Source organism: Lissotriton helveticus, chromosome 4_1, assembly GCF_964261635.1.
Source record: "Lissotriton helveticus chromosome 4_1, aLisHel1.1, whole genome shotgun sequence".
Classification (NCBI taxonomy): Eukaryota; Metazoa; Chordata; class Amphibia; order Caudata; family Salamandridae; genus Lissotriton; species Lissotriton helveticus.
In genome coordinates, this window is record NC_136063.1 from 1,213,055,816 (window position 1) to 1,213,074,353 (window position 18,538).

The 18,538-nt window shown below is 44.9% G+C and overlaps 1 protein-coding gene across 3 annotated transcripts in view; it reads right to left on the reverse strand.

The window, feature by feature from the left end:
- ZCCHC2 (zinc finger CCHC-type containing 2) overlaps nt 1-18,538 on the reverse strand; it is a 283,093-nt gene that overhangs the window by 185,036 nt on the left and 79,519 nt on the right. For all 3 annotated transcript variants that reach the window (XM_078687775.1, XM_078687777.1, XM_078687774.1), the window contains exon 6: nt 14,553-14,647. In XM_078687775.1, coding sequence (XP_078543901.1) covers nt 14,553-14,647 — 95 coding nt within the window. The remainder of the gene's footprint in view (nt 1-14,552; nt 14,648-18,538) is intronic.

Consider the following 18,538-nt stretch of genomic DNA (forward strand, 5'->3'; position numbering starts at 1 on the left):
TGCTGCTTGGCTTTCACATCAATACAGTAGTGTTTAGTGAAGGTGTGTGTTGTAGACCATGTTGCTGCCTTACAGATATCTTCTAGGGGAATGTTCCCTAAGAAAGCCATGGAGGCTCCTAGTATGCGTGTGGAGATACTGTTAATGTACGTTTTGCTTCTTGATAGCATATTTGTATACATTTTACAATCCACCTTGCAATTCCAGCTTTACAGATGGGGTTGCCCTTATGTGGTGGGGAGAAAGCTACAAACAGTTGCTTTGTTTTGCGAAAGGTTTTGGTCCTATCTATATAATAGAGAAGAGCTCTTTTAACGTCTAGGGTGTGTAGAGCTCTTTTTGCTACAGAGCCTGGGTTTTGGAAAAACACCGGTAACTCTACAGATTGGTTTAAATAAAATGGAGTAATGACTTTTGGAAGGAATTTAGGATTTGTTCTGAGAACCACTATTACGGTGTAATTGTAAAAATGGTTCTTGTATAGTGAAAGCTTGAATCTCACTAACTCTCCTAAGAGAGGTAATAACTACTAGAAAAGCCGTTTTCCATGTGAGGAATTGCAGTTCACATTTGTGTAGATGTTCAAAAGGTGGTCCCATGAGCCTTGTAAGAACAATGTTTAGGTTCCACACTGGAGAGGGTGGTAACCTGGGAGGAATGATTCTTTTTAATCCTTCCATAAATGCTTTAATAGCAGGCACTCTAAATAAAGACAGATGTCTACTTTGTAAGTATGCTGCAATTGCTGCCAGATGTAGGCGTATAGATGAATATGCAAAGTTACATCTTTGTAAATGTAGAAGGTAGCAAATGATATTTTGGATGGAAGTATCTAGGGGATCAATTTGGTTATTGTTGCAGTAAATGGCAAATCTTTTCCATTTAGCAGCATAACAAGCTCTAGTAGTAGGTCTCCTGGCTTCTTTAATGATATTCATACAGTCTGGTGGTAGGTTAAGATAACCAAACTCTAAGACCTCAGGAGCCAGATCGCCAGATTCAGTTGGCTTGGGTCTGGATGTCGGATGTCTCCATGGTTCTGCGTTAGCAGGGATGGTGTCAGACGTAGTTTTTGGTGTGGAACTAGGGATAGTTCTAGCAGTGTTGTATACCGCGGTTGGCATGCCCATGTGGGAGCTACTAAAATCAGCTTGAGCGACTGTTGTCGTAGCTTGCGCACTATTAGTGGTATTAGTGGTAGTGGCGGAAAAGCATACGCAAATCTGCCTGACCAGTTCATCCATATCGCATTGCCCTTGGACAGCGGGTCTGGAAACCTGGCGGCGAAGGTTGGGCATTTTGCGTTTGTGTGTTGCGACCAGATCTATGTCTCGATGACCCCACTGGTGAAAGAATGGTAGAAGAACTTGCGGATTTAGTTCCCATTCGTGAATTTGTTGTCTGTCGACTTAACAGATCTGCTATCTGATTGTGACCTCCTGGAAGGTGTTCTGCTAACAGATATATGTTTTGTGGAATGGCCCATCTCCAAACGTTCTGTGCAAGCTGGGACAGCAGTAGAGAGTGTGTATTACATGGCTGTCATGTTGTCCGTCCAGATTAAGACGGCTTTGTTTTGTACTTGGAAAGTTTTGAGCGCTAAGAATATTGCTAGCAGCTCTAGGTGGTCGATATGGAACTATCTTTGTTGAATGGTCCATTGCCCTTGAGTTGTATGATGTAGGAGATGGGCTCCCCATCCTGTGAGATGCGTCTGCTGTCAGTACTATTTGTGGAACAGGTTCGAGGAATGGCCGCCCTTTTGTCAAGTTTTTGGTGTTCCACCACTGCAGAGAGCGATGTGTGCGGCTGTCCACCAACACCAGGTCTGTTAGTTGTCCTTTAGCCTGATTCCACTGTTGCGCTAGACATTCCTGTAACTGACACATTTGCAGTCTTGCATATGGTACAATAAAGATGCAAGATGCCATCATGCCTATTAGTCTCATGAACACTCTGGCTGGGAGAGTGTGTTGATGTTGAAACTTTGTGACTAAGGCTTGAATGCTATGTATCCTTGCTGTACTGGGATATGCTGGAGCTGTAGACGTGTTTATTGTAGCCCCTAAATATTGATGTACATGAGAGGGCTGTAGGTGCGACTTGGTGTAGTTGATTGTGAACCCTAAGTCGTGCAATGTTTGAATTGTCCGAGATGTGTGTTGGACACACTGATTGAATGATTTGGCTTTTATGAGCCAATCGTCTAGATATGGGAAGACATGCATCTGTTGTCTTCTGAGATGTGCTGATACTACTACTGCTAGGCACTTTGTGAACACTCTTGGTGCAGTTGTTACCCCGAATGGAAGGACTTTGAATTGATAATGCTGTCCTTGCAGTACAAACTGGTATGACGGATTTGGTATTGCACTCAGATGTTCAAAAGTTTTTATATGTTATCCAAGTTATTTGTTGTGTCGTCGGTGCATAGGTCGGTACCCTACTGAGCAGTTAGGGTATATACATACAACTCAAACATGTGTGTTCTGTGTTCACAGGACCCACTCCTTCCTTGCACTCCTTTTATTTTTCATAAATTTACTCCAAACATGTAGATAACTGTTCGTGGAATTTATTCAAACATGATTATGTAGCGAGTTCAAATTTCATCAAAATTATATCACATTCATTGTAGTTTGCATGATTATATCTGATCCCAATGCATTTCAAGCGTCATGCTCTTCCTCAGGGGATTAATTAGTCTGAAATTATAATATACAAAGTAAATACTGAGGTCTGTTTTTATCCACACATCCTAAAATTACATTTTGGTACATTTTTGCCTTCATTGTGCAATTATTTAAAGCGTACGTTCTTCATAGGTCATACCTTTTTACTGCACCTTATAACCCACAGTCACCTATTTGTTTGTGTCACATCAACTCAAGGTTATTCTCGAAATATTCTGCCCTTATAAACCACTACTTATGGTGATCGGAACAAACTGTGCAATCATTGCACCTTATACCCCAAAATCATGTTCTGTTTACTCACGAACCTTCGTGATTATTCATGACTTTTCACGCTGTAAACCAAATAACAATGGGCCGTCAGTTTCACCGTTTCTACATGTTAGCTTAACGCATTACAAATGTTCCATTTTCTAAAGTGTGCTCTTACCCGATGTGTCTGACTTCTCCTCTCCCCTCGCTACTCTGGCGTGCGTCGCTCTACCCCTATCTCCGTGTACAGCTCTATATCCTAGTTCCGATCACGTGACCGCGCTCGCGATCGTGTTTACAATAAAGTTAGGAAGGAGTTCAAACGAACATCTTCTTAATGACATTTCAAGGTTTACATATCAAAAATTATATACATTATATACATATCAAAAATATACGGATCCCAAAGTCTTTAATTCAATTGTAGGAAATGTCACCACATGTAAGTGTACAATGTTAATTTATACATCGCATCGCGACTGTTGTAGGAATGGCCTTTAATCAGTATTTAAGTCACAAGTTGTTTACATATTTTCGCAAAACACGCCCGGGTAAGAAGATGTTCGTTTGAACTCCTTCCTAACTTTATTGTAAACACGATCGCGAGCGCGGTCACGTGAATATTTCGAGAATAACCTTGAGTTGATGTGACACAAACAAATAGGTGACTGTGGGTTATAAGGTGCAGTAAAAAGGTATGACCTATGAAGAACGTACACTTTAAATAATTGCACAATGAAGGCAAAAATGTACCAAAATGTAATTTTAGGATGTGTGGATAAAAACAGACCTCAGTATTTACTTTGTATATTATAATTTCAGACTAATTAATCCCCTGAGGAAGAGCATGACGCTTGAAATGCATTGGGATCAGATATAATCATGCAAACTACAATGAATGTGATATAATTTTGATGAAATTTGAACTCGCTACATAATCATGTTTGAATAAATTCCACGAACAGTTATCTACATGTTTGGAGTAAATTTATGAAAAATAAAAGGAGTGCAAGGAAGGAGTGGGTCCTGTGAACACAGAACACACATGTTTGACTTGCAGTACAAACCTCAGATACTTCCTGTGAGAAGGATGTATAGGAATGTGGAAGTAGGCATCCTTTAGATCTAGTGTTGTAAGGAAGTCGCCTTGTTGCAGCAATGGGAGCACTTGTTGTAAAGTGATCATATGAAAATGATCTGATTGTATGTAATGATTGAGGGGCCCAAGGTCGAGAATTGGTCTTAGTGTCCCGTCCTTTTTGGGTATTAGAAAATACAGCGAGTAAACCCCTGTTCCTTGATGTTGTAAAGGAACTATTTCTATTGCGTCCTTTTGAAGAAGTGATAGGACTTCTTGTTTAAGCAGTGTAAGATGTTCTGCAGACATTGGACGCTGCCTGGGTGGTATGTGTGGAGGGGTAGCTGTAAGTTCGAGGCAGTAGCCATACTGGATAATTTGTCTTACCCACCTGTCTGTTGTAATGGAATTCCAGACAGGTAGGAACTGTGTTAGTCTGCCCCCCACAGGAGTGGAGTGCTGTTGGGGGAACAGAGGGAAGTCACTGTTTTGTGGTGGAAGAGGTTCGATTATTGTGGTTACCTCGACCTCTTCCTTTATTATTGTTGCCTCTATAGCCTCCTCTAAAATATCCTTTACTGGAGGATGTCTGTATTGGATTTGAAGGAAGCTGTATTGTCCGATCCAGTCTGTTTGGAGCCTCCTCTACAGAAGGAGCGACGAAAGGAGCCTCTAGGTTGTGGGGATTGCAAAGCTCCCATAGACTTGGCTGTATCGGGGTCTCTTCTTTTTCTCAAGTGCTGTGGCTACCTGGGGTCCAAACAATTGATGTTGGTTGAATGGCTGATTTAAGATGGTAGTTTGCACTTCCTGCTTAAATCCTGAAATGCGTAGCCACGCATGAAGTCTAAGCAGGACACTAGTGTTTACAGCTCTAGATGCCGTGTCTGCTACATCAAGTGCGCACTTGATTGAGGCATTTGAAATTAACTTGCCTTCTTGTATAAGTGTGTTTGCCTGCGCCTTATATTGGTCAGGTAGATGTTATAGTAATGCCTCTAACTGATCATAGTAAGCCCTGTCATATCTTGCACGGAGGGCTTGTGTGTTAGCTATACACCATGTATTGCTAGCTTCTGCAGCCATCCCTTTTCCTGAAGCATCTATCACCTTAGATTCTTTATCAGGGGGTGGTGCTTCACCTGATGTCTGCGAGTTTGCTCTTTTTCTAGCCTTTGACACGACTAGGGAATCTAAGGGTAGCTGTCCTTTAATGTAAGCAAGATAACCAGGAGCAGGTCTGTACTTTCTCAATTCTAGGGTTTAGAATCCTAGCACGTACAGGAGCTTTAAATACTTCTGGAGCATGTTTGATGACCCCTTTAATCATAGGCAGAATTTGAACAGACTTTTGTGATTGTTCAAACGTATCTAATAAAAAGTCTTCCTCATCTGAATGCATGGTGACCCCATGATAGATGGCAGCCCTATTCAGTAAGTGCCCAAAACCAATATTGTCTTCTGGGGGGAGAAGGTTTTGATGGATATGAATGTGGGTCAGGAATATCTGGCACATCTTGTGGGTTAGGGTACTCCCAATCTGGATCATCAATAGGGTAAGGGAAAGGCTCATCTGGGTCTACCCCTCCCCCTATGCTATACTAATCAAGAATGAGGAGGAGAGTTTTCAGGAGAATTTTGAGGTGAAATGTTGAGAGGAACAGGAGATGAAGGAGAAGGAAATATAGGAGAAGAAGGGTGCATAGGAGATGTGGCAGAGTCCTTCTTCTTGACAGGCACTGCAGGTGTAGGTGCTGTGTCTGACTTCCTCTTCCTGTGTGGTGTAGTGGATACATGACCTGTCTTTGGGTCAATGTAGATCTTCTTTTGTAGAGGATCAGGTTGTAAAAAGGTCTTCTCCTTGCAGAACCTTTGTTGGCGCCGATTTTTTCGGTTCTGGGCGTGGTTGCTGCTTGTCTTTAGCCTTAGGAGTTGTTACTGTGCCCTTTGGCGTAGATCTAGGCACCAAAGGTATTGTTTTCAGAGTTGTAGGCTGTTTCGAGGGCTTGAGCGCATCTGAATCAGGCCTTGTAGGTTTCGGTACCGAAGATATTGACTTCGGAGTAGAAGCTGGTCTCGTCGAAGTACTTGAAAAGTAGATTTCGAACCGGAGTGGAAAAGTTTAATCCGAACCCAGTGGCGGAAAAAAAACAATCTAGGGATGGAGCCGATGCGAGTCCCCTATCTCGTGACTACAAAAGACTTCTTCCAAGAAGACAACATGCAATCATCGGTGCCCAACACCAGGTGGCGATCTAATGCAAAGTGTAGAATCTGCAGCTCATATGCCTCGAACATTATATATATGTGTTCAAGTCCAGTGTTGAAAAGTACCATGCCTTGTGCTTACCTGTGGTAGATGTGCTGCGTTGTAATGGACGTGTGGTAAAGTTTACATGGTCAGAGGATAAAGAGTCCCCGGCCCTCGCTGGCGTGAGAACCCTCTGCAGCCTGCGCCAGCCATGGAGCACAGTGTCGCTGTTCTCTTTAGTGCAGCAGGTGCAGTGGCACCAGGCCCCAGCCTGCTCCCAGTGCTCGGTGGCGCGAGAACCCTCTGCCGCCTGCTCCAACATGGAGCACAGGGTCGCTGTTCTCTTTAGTGCTGCAGGTGCAGTGGCACCAGGCCCCAACCTGCTCCCAGTGCTCGGTGGCCTGAGAACCCTCTGCAGCCTGTACTCTGCATGGAGCACAGGGTCGCTGTTCTCATTAGTTCAGCGGCAGTGGGGCAGTGGGAAGAAAGAGCCCACTGCAGCAGTGTGTGCAATTATCGGCAGTGCAGCAGGTGCAGTTGCACAGAGGTGCATAGGGTGGGGGTGAGAAGCCCACTGCAGTCTTTCCCGGCACGGAGCACAACTATCATTACTGCAGCAGGTGCAGTGGCACCAGGGCAGTGGGGGGAAAGGGCCCCCTGCAGCAGTGTGTGCAGTTATCGGTAGTGCAGCAGGTGCCGTGGCACCAGGGCAGTGGGAGGAAAGAGCCCCTTGCAGCAGTGTGTGCATTTATCGGTAGTGCAGCAGGTGCAGTGGCACAGTGATGCGTAAGGTGGGGGCGAGGTACCCCTGCTACAGTGGCTGCCGGCAGACGCTGGGAGGGATCCCCCGGCTGTTTGAGAGCTGCAGTCCCCGTGCCCCCCTGCGCCTTCGCTCTCCGTGCCTGCTTCACAGCTGTGGTGAAGAATGCTCTTATCTGCTTGTTAAAATAAATAAGCAGACAAGAAAAGTTCTTCACCACGGTCGTAAAACAGGCCAAGGTGTCCATAGGGGCTGTCTAAAAAGCAGACAGGGCGGCAACTGAAAACCCTCCTTTTCAATGGGAAGCCTGCGTTTACCCTACCGCTGACGCTACCCAATGAAAAGGAGGGGCAGGGTTTATAGCACCTTTTTAGAACAATCTCTCACAGGGCGTAGCCAGCAGCTTTGCTGCTCCACCCACGCCTCAACGAGACCCAAAAAAGACAACTGCCTCCTATGCTAAAACATGTCAAAATTTAAATGTACAATGTGACCAAATACAAGATCTGAAGTGATGAAAATAACGTAATTCAAAAGAAAGAGGAGTCCTGGTTTCCTCGATTCATTGTGTCCATGCTTTTCGACCCCTGGGGCTGGAGAGGTTTCCTCAGGACAGGGTATTCTACATGTGGATATAAGAGTGATGCCCAAGCTGGCTGGGGAATGGATGCCTTTAACAGTCCAACAACAAGGAAATAACACATGATTCTTCCACGGATGCCCAGAAAAGGGCTATGTAACAAAAAAATTAATGTAGTTAGATCTTTCAAAAGTAACACTGGGGCAGGCTTTGCATTAGACAATGCTAGAATTGTTTTTAAGGAAGGCAGCAGCCGCAGGGGATACATGGGCCTTTCCAGATAGCATCTTGGCGATAGTGGAGTTGTCTTACAAACAACCCCAAACAGTAGTTCGTGGTCTTCCAAAGGTGTCCTGTGAGGTAGCATAATGCAGTCACCAAAATGTCAAAATTCAACTGTGAGGGCCAAACACTAGATGGCAGGAGTAGGCACAGCATGTGTATCCAGAGCCACACATGCTATGAACAGGGCCATCACTGTAAAAAAAGAAAAGTTTGAGGTACCCCAGCCGCAAGAAGCGGACTAGTGGAGTGACACCCCTATTGCGTAAAGACAAAAAGAAGCTGCACATGAAGGGCTTGAATAGGAGTACAAGGCAATAAGCAAAACATCTGGCACAGAGCACCACATGAGCCCTAGACATGCATTGTCGTCATCAATGAGGTAATTGGTTGAAGACCGAGGTGGCCCCTGAGGGCCTTTCACCATTTTAGGCACTGGAGCGAGCCCACAGGGTCCCCGCCCCCCCCCCCCAAGCCGGGTGCTCCGCCCTGGCCGATGGTGGCGCGGCTATTGCACTACCGTGATCGGGACTTCATCCTACAGAGGGCTCGAGAACACCAGAACCTGCAAATTGGAAACAATCGAGTGATGATATTCCCAGACTACACCAGGGAAGTACAACGACAGCGGTCCTCCTTATCTGTCAAGAAGAGACTGCGGCAGCTCAGCATCCCTTACTCCATGCTCTTCCCTGCAAGCCTGCGGGTGACGGCAGATCCGAAGACCCACTTTTTCCTTACTCCGCAGACAGCATGGGACTGGTTGGAAGGTCGGAGTGGTGCGACTGGGGTTCGGGTTAAGACGGTGATACCAAATTGATGCAAAATACATGCATATTTGGTACGGAGGGGGGTGCAGGTCACTCCTTCAGGAAACGCATTTAACGGAGGAAGAGGGTAAGGCACTCCAGCGTCGCTGGAAAGGTCAGGTTTATAATACCACTTACTCGGCATACGCCAGGGGGACATTGGTTTGGATCAGAGCAGGAGTACAGTTCCAATGTTTGAGGCAGATGATAGACCCTGAGGGTAGATTCACAGTGGTCACAGGACGACTAGATGGAAGGGACATTACACTGGGAAGCATTTATGGGCCCAATATAGATCAACCCACCTTCCTTGCACAACTCTCACAGAAGCAGGCGGGGGTGCTCACGGGCCCTGTGTTACTAGGGGGGGGATTTTAACAGTGTGACTGACGTGGACCTGGACTGCTCCCACCCACCACTACATGACGCCCGACTCGTAGGATAGCGGACGGCTGGCGAGAATGGCAACGGAGTTGGGGGCTTACTGACACCTGGAGGGCCCATCATCCCAGGGAACGTGACTACTCCTACTTTTCTGCTGTTCATGAGTTGCATGTCAGACTAGATGCGGTTTATGCTCCCCGGACGTACATATGCAGGTTGCGACGAGTGAATACCTAGCCAGAACGACCTCCGATCACAACCCCCTACTGGTGGCCTTGACTTGGGTTCGGGTTAGGACGGTGATACCAAATTGGCGGCTTCGCCCGGAGGACCAGGTCTTCCGGTCTACTATAGGCACAGCCATAGAAGAGTATTTCCAACATAACGCGGGCACCTGCTCCAGTCTGCATAATGAATGAGACGTGTTTAAAACGGTGATCCGTGGGCGATGCATTGGAGAGGCGGTGGGTGTTCGTAGAACTCTCTTAGAAGAGGTACAGGGGGGCGGAACAACGGCTTCGGGACAAGGAACGAGATAGACCGGGGTGGGCAGAGGTCCAGGAGGAACTCCTAAGGGCAAAAGAGGAACTAGCCGCGCAAGTGGAGAGGCTCAGATGCTTTGATTATAAAGCTTACATGGTGAGAGCGCACGTCAGGGGCGCTCCTGGCATGGTTGGCGAATCCGGCCCGCAGGGGCACACCGATCCTTGAGCTGAGGGATATGGGGGGGATCCCACTTCGGGCAGCAGGCAATCAATATGCAATTTTTGGATTACTACTCCACGCTGTATCGTAGCGCGCTGAACCCCAGAGACCTGGGAAACGAGGATTTCCTAGCTATAGAACTCCCGCAGATTGAAGCAGAGGAGGCTGAGGAGCTGGGCCACCCGGTGGAAGTGATTATTTACAACAAGGGGTGGTGATGGACAGAGTCTCTGAATTAAGCAGAGTACTCTCACCCAGTCAAGAGATCAGGGCTAGATCCAACACCGTTTTTTAGCTCATTGCACCATCCCTGTTTCAGAACCTGGCTGTATGCAAATTAGTCTGTCCCTGGCCCAGTGCATCATGGGAACAGGGCAGACCAGACTACAAAAGCCAATTCTTACACTGGGAAGGAAACAAGCTTCCGGGGACCGGTTTCTGCCATTTCAGGCGTCTTCGGCCCGGCTTGCTTGAATCCTGATGGTGCAATGAGCAAGGGACTCACATCTGAGTATACCCTTCCACGCTTAGGGTGGACAAAAATATTTACAACAAGGGGTGGTGATGGACAGAGTCTCTGAATTAAGCAGAGTACTCTCACCCAGTCAAGAGATCAGGGCTAGATCCAACACCGTTTTTTAGCTCATTGCACCATCCCTGTTTCAGAACCTGGCTGTATGCAAATTAGTCTGTCCCTGGCCCAGTGCATCATGGGAACAGGGCAGACCAGACTACAAAAGCCAATTCTTACACTGGGAAGGAAACAAGCTTCCGGGGACCGGTTTCTGCCATTTCAGGCGTCTTCGGCCCGGCTTGCTTGAATCCTGATGGTGCAATGAGCAAGGGACTCACATCTGAGTATACCCTTCCACGCTTAGGGTGGACAAAATTATTTACAACAAGGGGTGGTGATGGACAGAGTCTCTGAATTAAGCAGAGTACTCTCACCCAGTCAAGAGATCAGGGCTAGATCCAACACCGTTTTTTAGCTCATTGCACCATCCCTGTTTCAGAACCTGGCTGTATGCAAATTAGTCTGTCCCTGGCCCAGTGCATCATGGGAACAGGGCAGACCAGACTACAAAAGCCAATTCTTACACTGGGAAGGAAACAAGCTTGGTAGTTTGGTCTGCCCTGTTCCCATGATGCACTGGGCCAGGGACAGACTAATTTGCATATAGCCAGGTTCTGAGCTGGGATGGGGCAGTGAGATAAATAACGGTGATGGATCAAGCCCTGATCTTTGGACTGGGTAAGAGTGGTCTGCTTAATTCAGACACTCTGTTCATCACCACCCCCTTTTCTGTATCGATTTTGGCCACTATAGGTGTGGCAGGGTATACTCAGACATGAGTCCCTTTCTCACTGCTCCATCAGGATTCAAGCAAGCCGGGCCGAAGAGGCTGAAATGCCAGAAACCAGTCCCCGGTAGCTTGTCTCCTTTCTGGTGAAGAATTGGCTTGGTAGTTGTCTGCCCTGTTCCCATGATGCACTGGGCCAGGGACAGACTAATTTGCATATAGCCAGGTTCTGAGCTGGGATGGGGCAGTGAGATAAATAACGGTGATGGATCAAGCCCTGATCTTTGGACTGGGTAAGAGTGGTCTGCTTAATTCAGACACTCTGTTCATCACCACCCCCTTTTCTGTATCGATTTTGGCCACTATAGGTGTGGCAGGGTATACTCAGACATGAGTCCCTTTCTCACTGCTCCATCAGGATTCAAGCAAGCCGGGCCGAAGAGGCTGAAATGCCAGAAACCGGTCCCCGGTAGCTTGTCTCCTTTCTGGTGAAGAATTGGCTTGGTAGTTTGGTCTGCCCTGTTCCCATGATGCACTGGGCCAGGGACAGACTAATTTGCATATAGCCAGGTTCTGAGCTGGGATGGGGCAGTGAGATAAATAACGGTGATGGATCAAGCCCTGATCTTTGGACTGGGTAAGAGTGGTCTGCTTAATTCAGACACTCTGTTCATCACCACCCCCTTTTCTGTATCGATTTTGGCCACTATAGGTGTGGCAGGGTATACTCAGACATGAGTCCCTTTCTCACTGCTCCATCAGGATTCAAGCAAGCCGGGCCGAAGAGGCTGAAATGCCAGAAACCGGTCCCCGGTAGCTTGTCTCCTTTCTGGTGAAGAATTGGCTTGGTAGTTTGGTCTGCCCTGTTCCCATGATGCACTGGGCCAGGGACAGACTAATTTGCATATAGCCAGGTTCTGAGCTGGGATGGGGCAGTGAGATAAATAACGGTGATGGATCAAGCCCTGATCTTTGGACTGGGTAAGAGTGGTCTGCTTAATTCAGACACTCTGTTCATCACCACCCCCTTTTCTGTATCGATTTTGGCCACTATAGGTGTGGCAGGGTATACTCAGACATGAGTCCCTTTCTCACTGCTCCATCAGGATTCAAGCAAGCCGGGCCGAAGAGGCTGAAATGCCAGAAACCGGTCCCCGGTAGCTTGTCTCCTTTCTGGTGAAGAATTGGCTTGGTAGTTTGGTCTGCCCTGTTCCCATGATGCACTGGGCCAGGGACAGACTAATTTGCATATAGCCAGGTTCTGAGCTGGGATGGGGCAGTGAGATAAATAACGGTGATGGATCAAGCCCTGATCTTTGGACTGGGTAAGAGTGGTCTGCTTAATTCAGACACTCTGTTCATCACCACCCCCTTTTCTGTATCGACCCGGTGGAAGTGGGCGAGGTCCGGAGGGCCCTCAAACGTATGGCTAAGAACAAAACCCCAGGCACTGACTGGTTCCCGTCGGAGTTTTATGTCACTTACATGGATGCACTGGCCCCGCAACTGGTGTCCTTATATAATCGAATGAAGCAGGTTGGTTATTTGCCCACCTCGACGAGAAAGGCGGTGATTGTCCCAATCCTTAAACCCGGGAAGCCGGAGTGGGATCGCACTGCGTATCGCCCCCTCGCGATGTTAAACATTGATTACAAGGTACTGAGGGCATTTTGGCGCATCGCCTGATGGGCCACATGACGACCCTGGTGCACGAGGACCAATCTGGTTTCATCCCCACCCGGAATACGGCGGTGAATATTCGGAGACTGTGCCAGTTGCTACAGGCGTCAGGGGCGAGGAGGCATGTGTGCTATCAGTTGACATAGAAAAGGCCTTTGATAGCCTAGCTAGTGCAGCTGCTCTTTGCCGTAGGTTCCAGTTGATGTACTTGTGGACCAATAAATCAACCTTTCTAACCAGTGGCAGCTCATCGAGTCATTTTCCAACCATACCCCACTTCTGGTATCAAAATGAGGATCTGTCAGTACATTAAGATGTGGAAAAGTCAAACGTTGAAGAGAAACCTGTAAAATGTATTCTGCGGGAATGACCAGCCTTTTTGGAGCAACAGGCTTGCTTACGGGACAAACACCATCTCCTGATAAAGGTGCATGTAAAGTTGAGTCTCGACGTCCAATACTTCAACATATAGACAGTGATAAAGATATTCTTTGAGCTGTTATATGGTACAATTTAAGATGACTGTGCAGCGGACTGCTTTGATGACAAATGGTGGAGTTAAGGAGCCACAGACAACAGTCCTGTAAGTGCCAGAGTCATGGCTTGTTCAGCTGCCAGAGTAAACCTAGAAGACAATGGTTTGACGTCAGTAGAGGAGATGATGACTTATGGAACTGGTAGAGCTGAAGACGGTACCTTATGTGTTTGAATCACCATCGACCCTTTTGACCGTGAGCATGTTGGTCTTGATGTCTTCTGATGTTCCCCATGAATCATTGGAGCGTTTGAAAAGATGGTGACGCCTTTTATGCCTAGTTTCTCTGAATCGCCCATTAGGAGGGTCCTTTTCATGGGAGAAAGATAGTGTAGTAGAGAGAAGCAGCCTCTTTCCTCTGCAGCTCGAACTTCCTCCAGCTTCCCTCGCAGGCGAATTCCCTCGGTAATTGAAGGCGCGGTCATTTTTTTACATAAACTACATTCTTTTAAAGATTGTGTATTAGATTGACAGGCCGTGTGGACCAGAACCAATTTTCTTTTCTGTCACATATATGTGAGTGACACCAAAGGTTTCCATTTTACTACTATTGGACCTTTCTTAAAAGCTAAGGTTTTAAACTTTCCTGGTCACTAGACACTTGATGGCACTGTGCTCTCCAATGCTGAACTCCTCAAAACCCAAACTTAAAATCATGAACTTTCTCCATTCTACCATCACATTCTCTTCTGGCACAGAATAATTCATCCTTACGTAGAAACCTTGGGGCAAAATTTAACATTAAAGATTAATTCACAGCCACCACACCCCTCCTTCAGGAGTTCAGAAATTAAATACCACCTTCTGGCTCTAAATCAATCCAAGATTCCTAATGTGCAACACCTACCACACCTATGATATAGTGTGTACTGATCTGTACAGATGAATAATACCCATGAATTTGAAATGTCAGCATCAATTTGTAGGTGTTCTAATGAACACTTCTGTGTCCCACACATTTACAATATTCATCCAAATAAATACTGTCTTTGTAGCTGTGTACAGTAGTTTTGTCAGAAGGGCTATTTGCTCTTATAGTAAGTACAATGCAAGAAGATAATATAATTAGTCCAATTCAGAACATTACAAATTGCTGGTGCAATCTAATCAAATTGTATGGACTGCCTATCAGTCTGAAATATGTGTAATAGCTTTATACAAGGTTGTGTAAATTATGGATGCGAGACACACCATTTCAATTCGAAATAATAAACATTCACAAGTACATAGACATTTACTTACGGTGAGGATAAAAAGAATCTATTGCGAGGGAGTGGAAGAAGCTGTGAACTTTATGATTCTGCAGAAAACTCTCAGATGCAGATGACAAAAGATGCCTACAAAAAGGGAAACAGCAACATACACGGTCAGCAAATAACATCTTTAGTATTATTTATGTAGGCCACCACAAAACATGGGAGAGTCTAACCATCTCTACCAGGACCTGAACCAGCAGGTACAGTGAGCACACTTGACACCATTATTAGGGAGACTACTGTAGGATTACTTTAGTGTTTCAGACTTCTACATACATTATGATTTGGGGAGACATTGGTAAATATAATTCTTTTCAATTTGGGGTAATTATTTTGTTATCTGAACTGTAGGTACGGTCATTAACATTCAAGATAATCCCTCGATGATTCCCATGGGCTGCGATAGGTAAAACTGCAAATATCTGGTTTGTAAATGGATTACAATTTAACCTAATCTCATAACATGTGTCCCTCTGGGCAGTTCTTTTTTAAATAGAAATTGTACATTAACAATCTTGTACAAAGTGTTACAAATTTATACAAAGATTTCTCTATTCAATGCAGAATAAGAAGCAATTTAGAAGCCACTCCGCAATGCATTTGAAAGAGGATCCATCGCTGGAAATGTAGTGCTCTTCTGTACTAAGCATTCCATTACATATTTGAACACAACAGTACTGGATTGTGGAAACAATTACATTTGCATCCATCTAGACCTCGGTCAATGACCAGATTATGCATGGGAACCCCTGCAGTCTGTACACTTATCTCTGGCTTCATCTCATGAATGAATAAACTTGGATTATGTCATTTTACCACATTGGCAGCTATTTTCAGGGAGTTCAAAGTGTCCTAAATATAGTTAATGTGTTCGTTCTAGGAGCAACTGAAAAGATGAATTGTTATCCCTTTGGGATTCTGATTACCAAGGCAACATGAATTTTCAACAGTTAGCCAAAGCAAATTGAACTTTTCAGATAATTTTACTAAACTCAATTCAAAATTGGACCAAGTTAGAGAGTTTATGATCAGTCATGGTCACTGCCACTTCAGTTCATCTCTCAATCCTCACATACATGTATATCATTCTACATTTTTCATGATGAATAGTATTCAACAGCCGCATATACTGGACACTTTTGATCAAATAACTTCTAGATGCAAGGAGTGTACATGAACATTTGTCATCAGCATAATGTAAACTGAATCATGTAATAGTAATTTGCCCTCAGCTCCAGACTTTACACTGCACATGAAAAACATCTTTAAGGGTAACACTTAAGCTTGCATTGGTAATAAACGTACGGGCTGTACGCCCAAGATAAGGTGACAAAATGTTATTGCCAACGGTCATGCTTCATTGGAAAGGAATGGCTTCAGAACAAAACTAAATTGGTTTTATTTTTTTTAATTGTTATTAATAACTGTGTATGTTATATTCCGGTATATACACAAAAACACTTGTTAGTTTTACAAACAAATGAGACAGATTGGCATGGCCAAATCTTGTTAGATAGGAAGCAAGACAGGATGGGAGCTTGCACAGGCAGTCAGAAAAAGCAAAGCTGCAATTAAAGGCAAACATACGTTCTGGTCCTGAAAGGTTCAGTGCCCATAATAAAATGTGAAACTATTATGTATGCCAATAAAATATTGCTGCTTTGTAGCATGCCACCCTTAAATAATCTATTGAACATATAAAATAATCTATCAACTTTAAACCTTTCGCCTTTTTGTGAAGAAAAAAAATTAATAAGCGTCTCAAACATATTCAATGACAGCCATTTACAAGCTTCTTAAGTCAGGGCAAGCTTTAACTTCTAGAACAAAAACAAACAAAAAGCAAGAAACATTGTGAGGGTTTTACAGACCTAAAAGAAGCATTCAAATCGCGATGAGAACAGTCAACCTAAATCACAAATTATAAATCAAATATGGAAACAAAGAGAGCATGTTCAATCAACAAATAAAAAGTTGCTCTAGCAGCCTGGGTGATTTAGGAGGATCCTGGTCTGCCAAGGCAACCTTAGCCATGGCGGCCAAATCTTGTCAAATTGATAAAACTACAGCATGCACTCTGCAACAGAATGCCCCAATTAATAAATGACAATTATTAAAAGAAAAATGATACTTACCCAGTATGCATCTGTTCTTGGCATATAAAGCTGTACATTCATATGCCTTAGCATAGATCACCATCTGGTTTTGGGCCCGGATGTTTGCACTTTGTTTTTCTTCGAGAAGTCTTTGTAGTCACGAGGTAGGAGACTCCTCCTTTCGGTGATAATGCGCATGGGCATCGACTCCATCTCCAGATTGTTTTGCCGTAAGGGAACTGATGGTGTTAGTAAGAGTAGAAAGAGATGTCCATGTATAGGGTATCTAGGTAAGATAGCACTGCAACAGATAAAGGGACCCGGGGAGGCGGGTGGGTGCATATGAATCTACAGCTTCATATGACCAGAACAGATGCATACTGGATAAGTAGCATTTTCCATTCAAGGCATATGAGCTGTAGATCATATGCGTTAGCATAGACTATACAGCAGTTATCTTCTCAGCTGTGGCTAACCTGTATCTGTTGCAGTGGTTTGAAATAGTGTTCCTAAAACTGCCTGGCCCACATTAGCTTGCTGTTTTGCTAATACATCTACACAATAGTGCTTTGTGAATGTGTGTGGTGTAGACCATGTTGCAGCCTTACAGATGTCATCTAAGGGTATGTTCTCCAAGAATGCCATAGAAGCCCCTAGCTTGCTTGTAGAGTGCGCTCTAGGAGGAATTGTTAAGGTGCGTTTAGCTTTAAGGAAGCATATTTGGATGCATTTAACTATCCACCGAGCAAGACCTTGTTTTGATATAGTATTGCCCTTATGCAGTGGTGAAAATGCAACAAAGTTGTTTGGTTTTGCTAAAAGATTTAGTTCTTTCAATGTAATATGCTCTTTTAACATCTAATGTGTCGATAGCACATTCTGCCAGAGTCTGGTTGGGGAAAAAACACGTGTAATTCAACAGACTGGTTGAGATGAAAGGCAGAAACGACTTTGGGTAAAAATTTGGGGTTAGTTCCAAGAACCACCTTATTTTGGTGAATTTTAAATTATGGTTCTTGTATGGTTAATGCCTGGAGCTCACTAATTCTTCTAAGAGATGTGATGGCTATGAGGAAGGCTACCTCCCACGTTAGAAATTGTAGTTCACATTTGTGCAGTGGTTTAAATGGTGGTCCCATAAGTCTTGTAAGGACTATATTAAGATTCCAAACAGAAGAAGGTGGAAGTCTAGGAGGAATGATTTTCTTGAGTCCTTCCATAAAGGCTTTGATAGCAGGTACACGAAACAAGGACAAGTGTTGTCTGTTTTGTAGGTAAGCAGCTATTGCAGCAAGATGTAGTCTTATTGATGTATATGCTAAGTTACCCAGCTGTAGGTGTATCAGATAGCAAATGATGGTTTGAATTGAAGCATCAAGCGGATTGATTTGATTATTTCAATACATTACAAATAGTTTCCATTTTGCTGCCTAGCATGCTCTAGTGGTAGGGCGTCTAGCCTCTTTAATGATGTTCATGCAGTCTGGCGGGAGATTAAGGCAGCCAAACTATGATTTCAGGTGCCACATCGCAAGGTTGAGTTGACTGGGATCTGGATGCCTCATCTCTCCATGGTTCGGAGTGAGAAGCTTGGGGGAGAGGTGTAGTTTTTGATGAGGAACTACTGATAGTTCCAACAAGGTTGTGAACTATGGTTGTCGAATCCATGTGGGAGCAACTAGGATCATTGTGAGGGAATGCTGTTTGAGCTTCCGAACCACTAATGGAATTAGCGGGAGAGGTGGAAAAGCGTAAGCAAATATCCCTGACCAACTGATCCATAGCGCATTGCCTTTGGACAATGGGTGTAGATACCTGGACGCGAAGTTGGGGCATTTTGCATTGAGGTGTGTGGCGAAGGAGTAGTTTCTGTCCT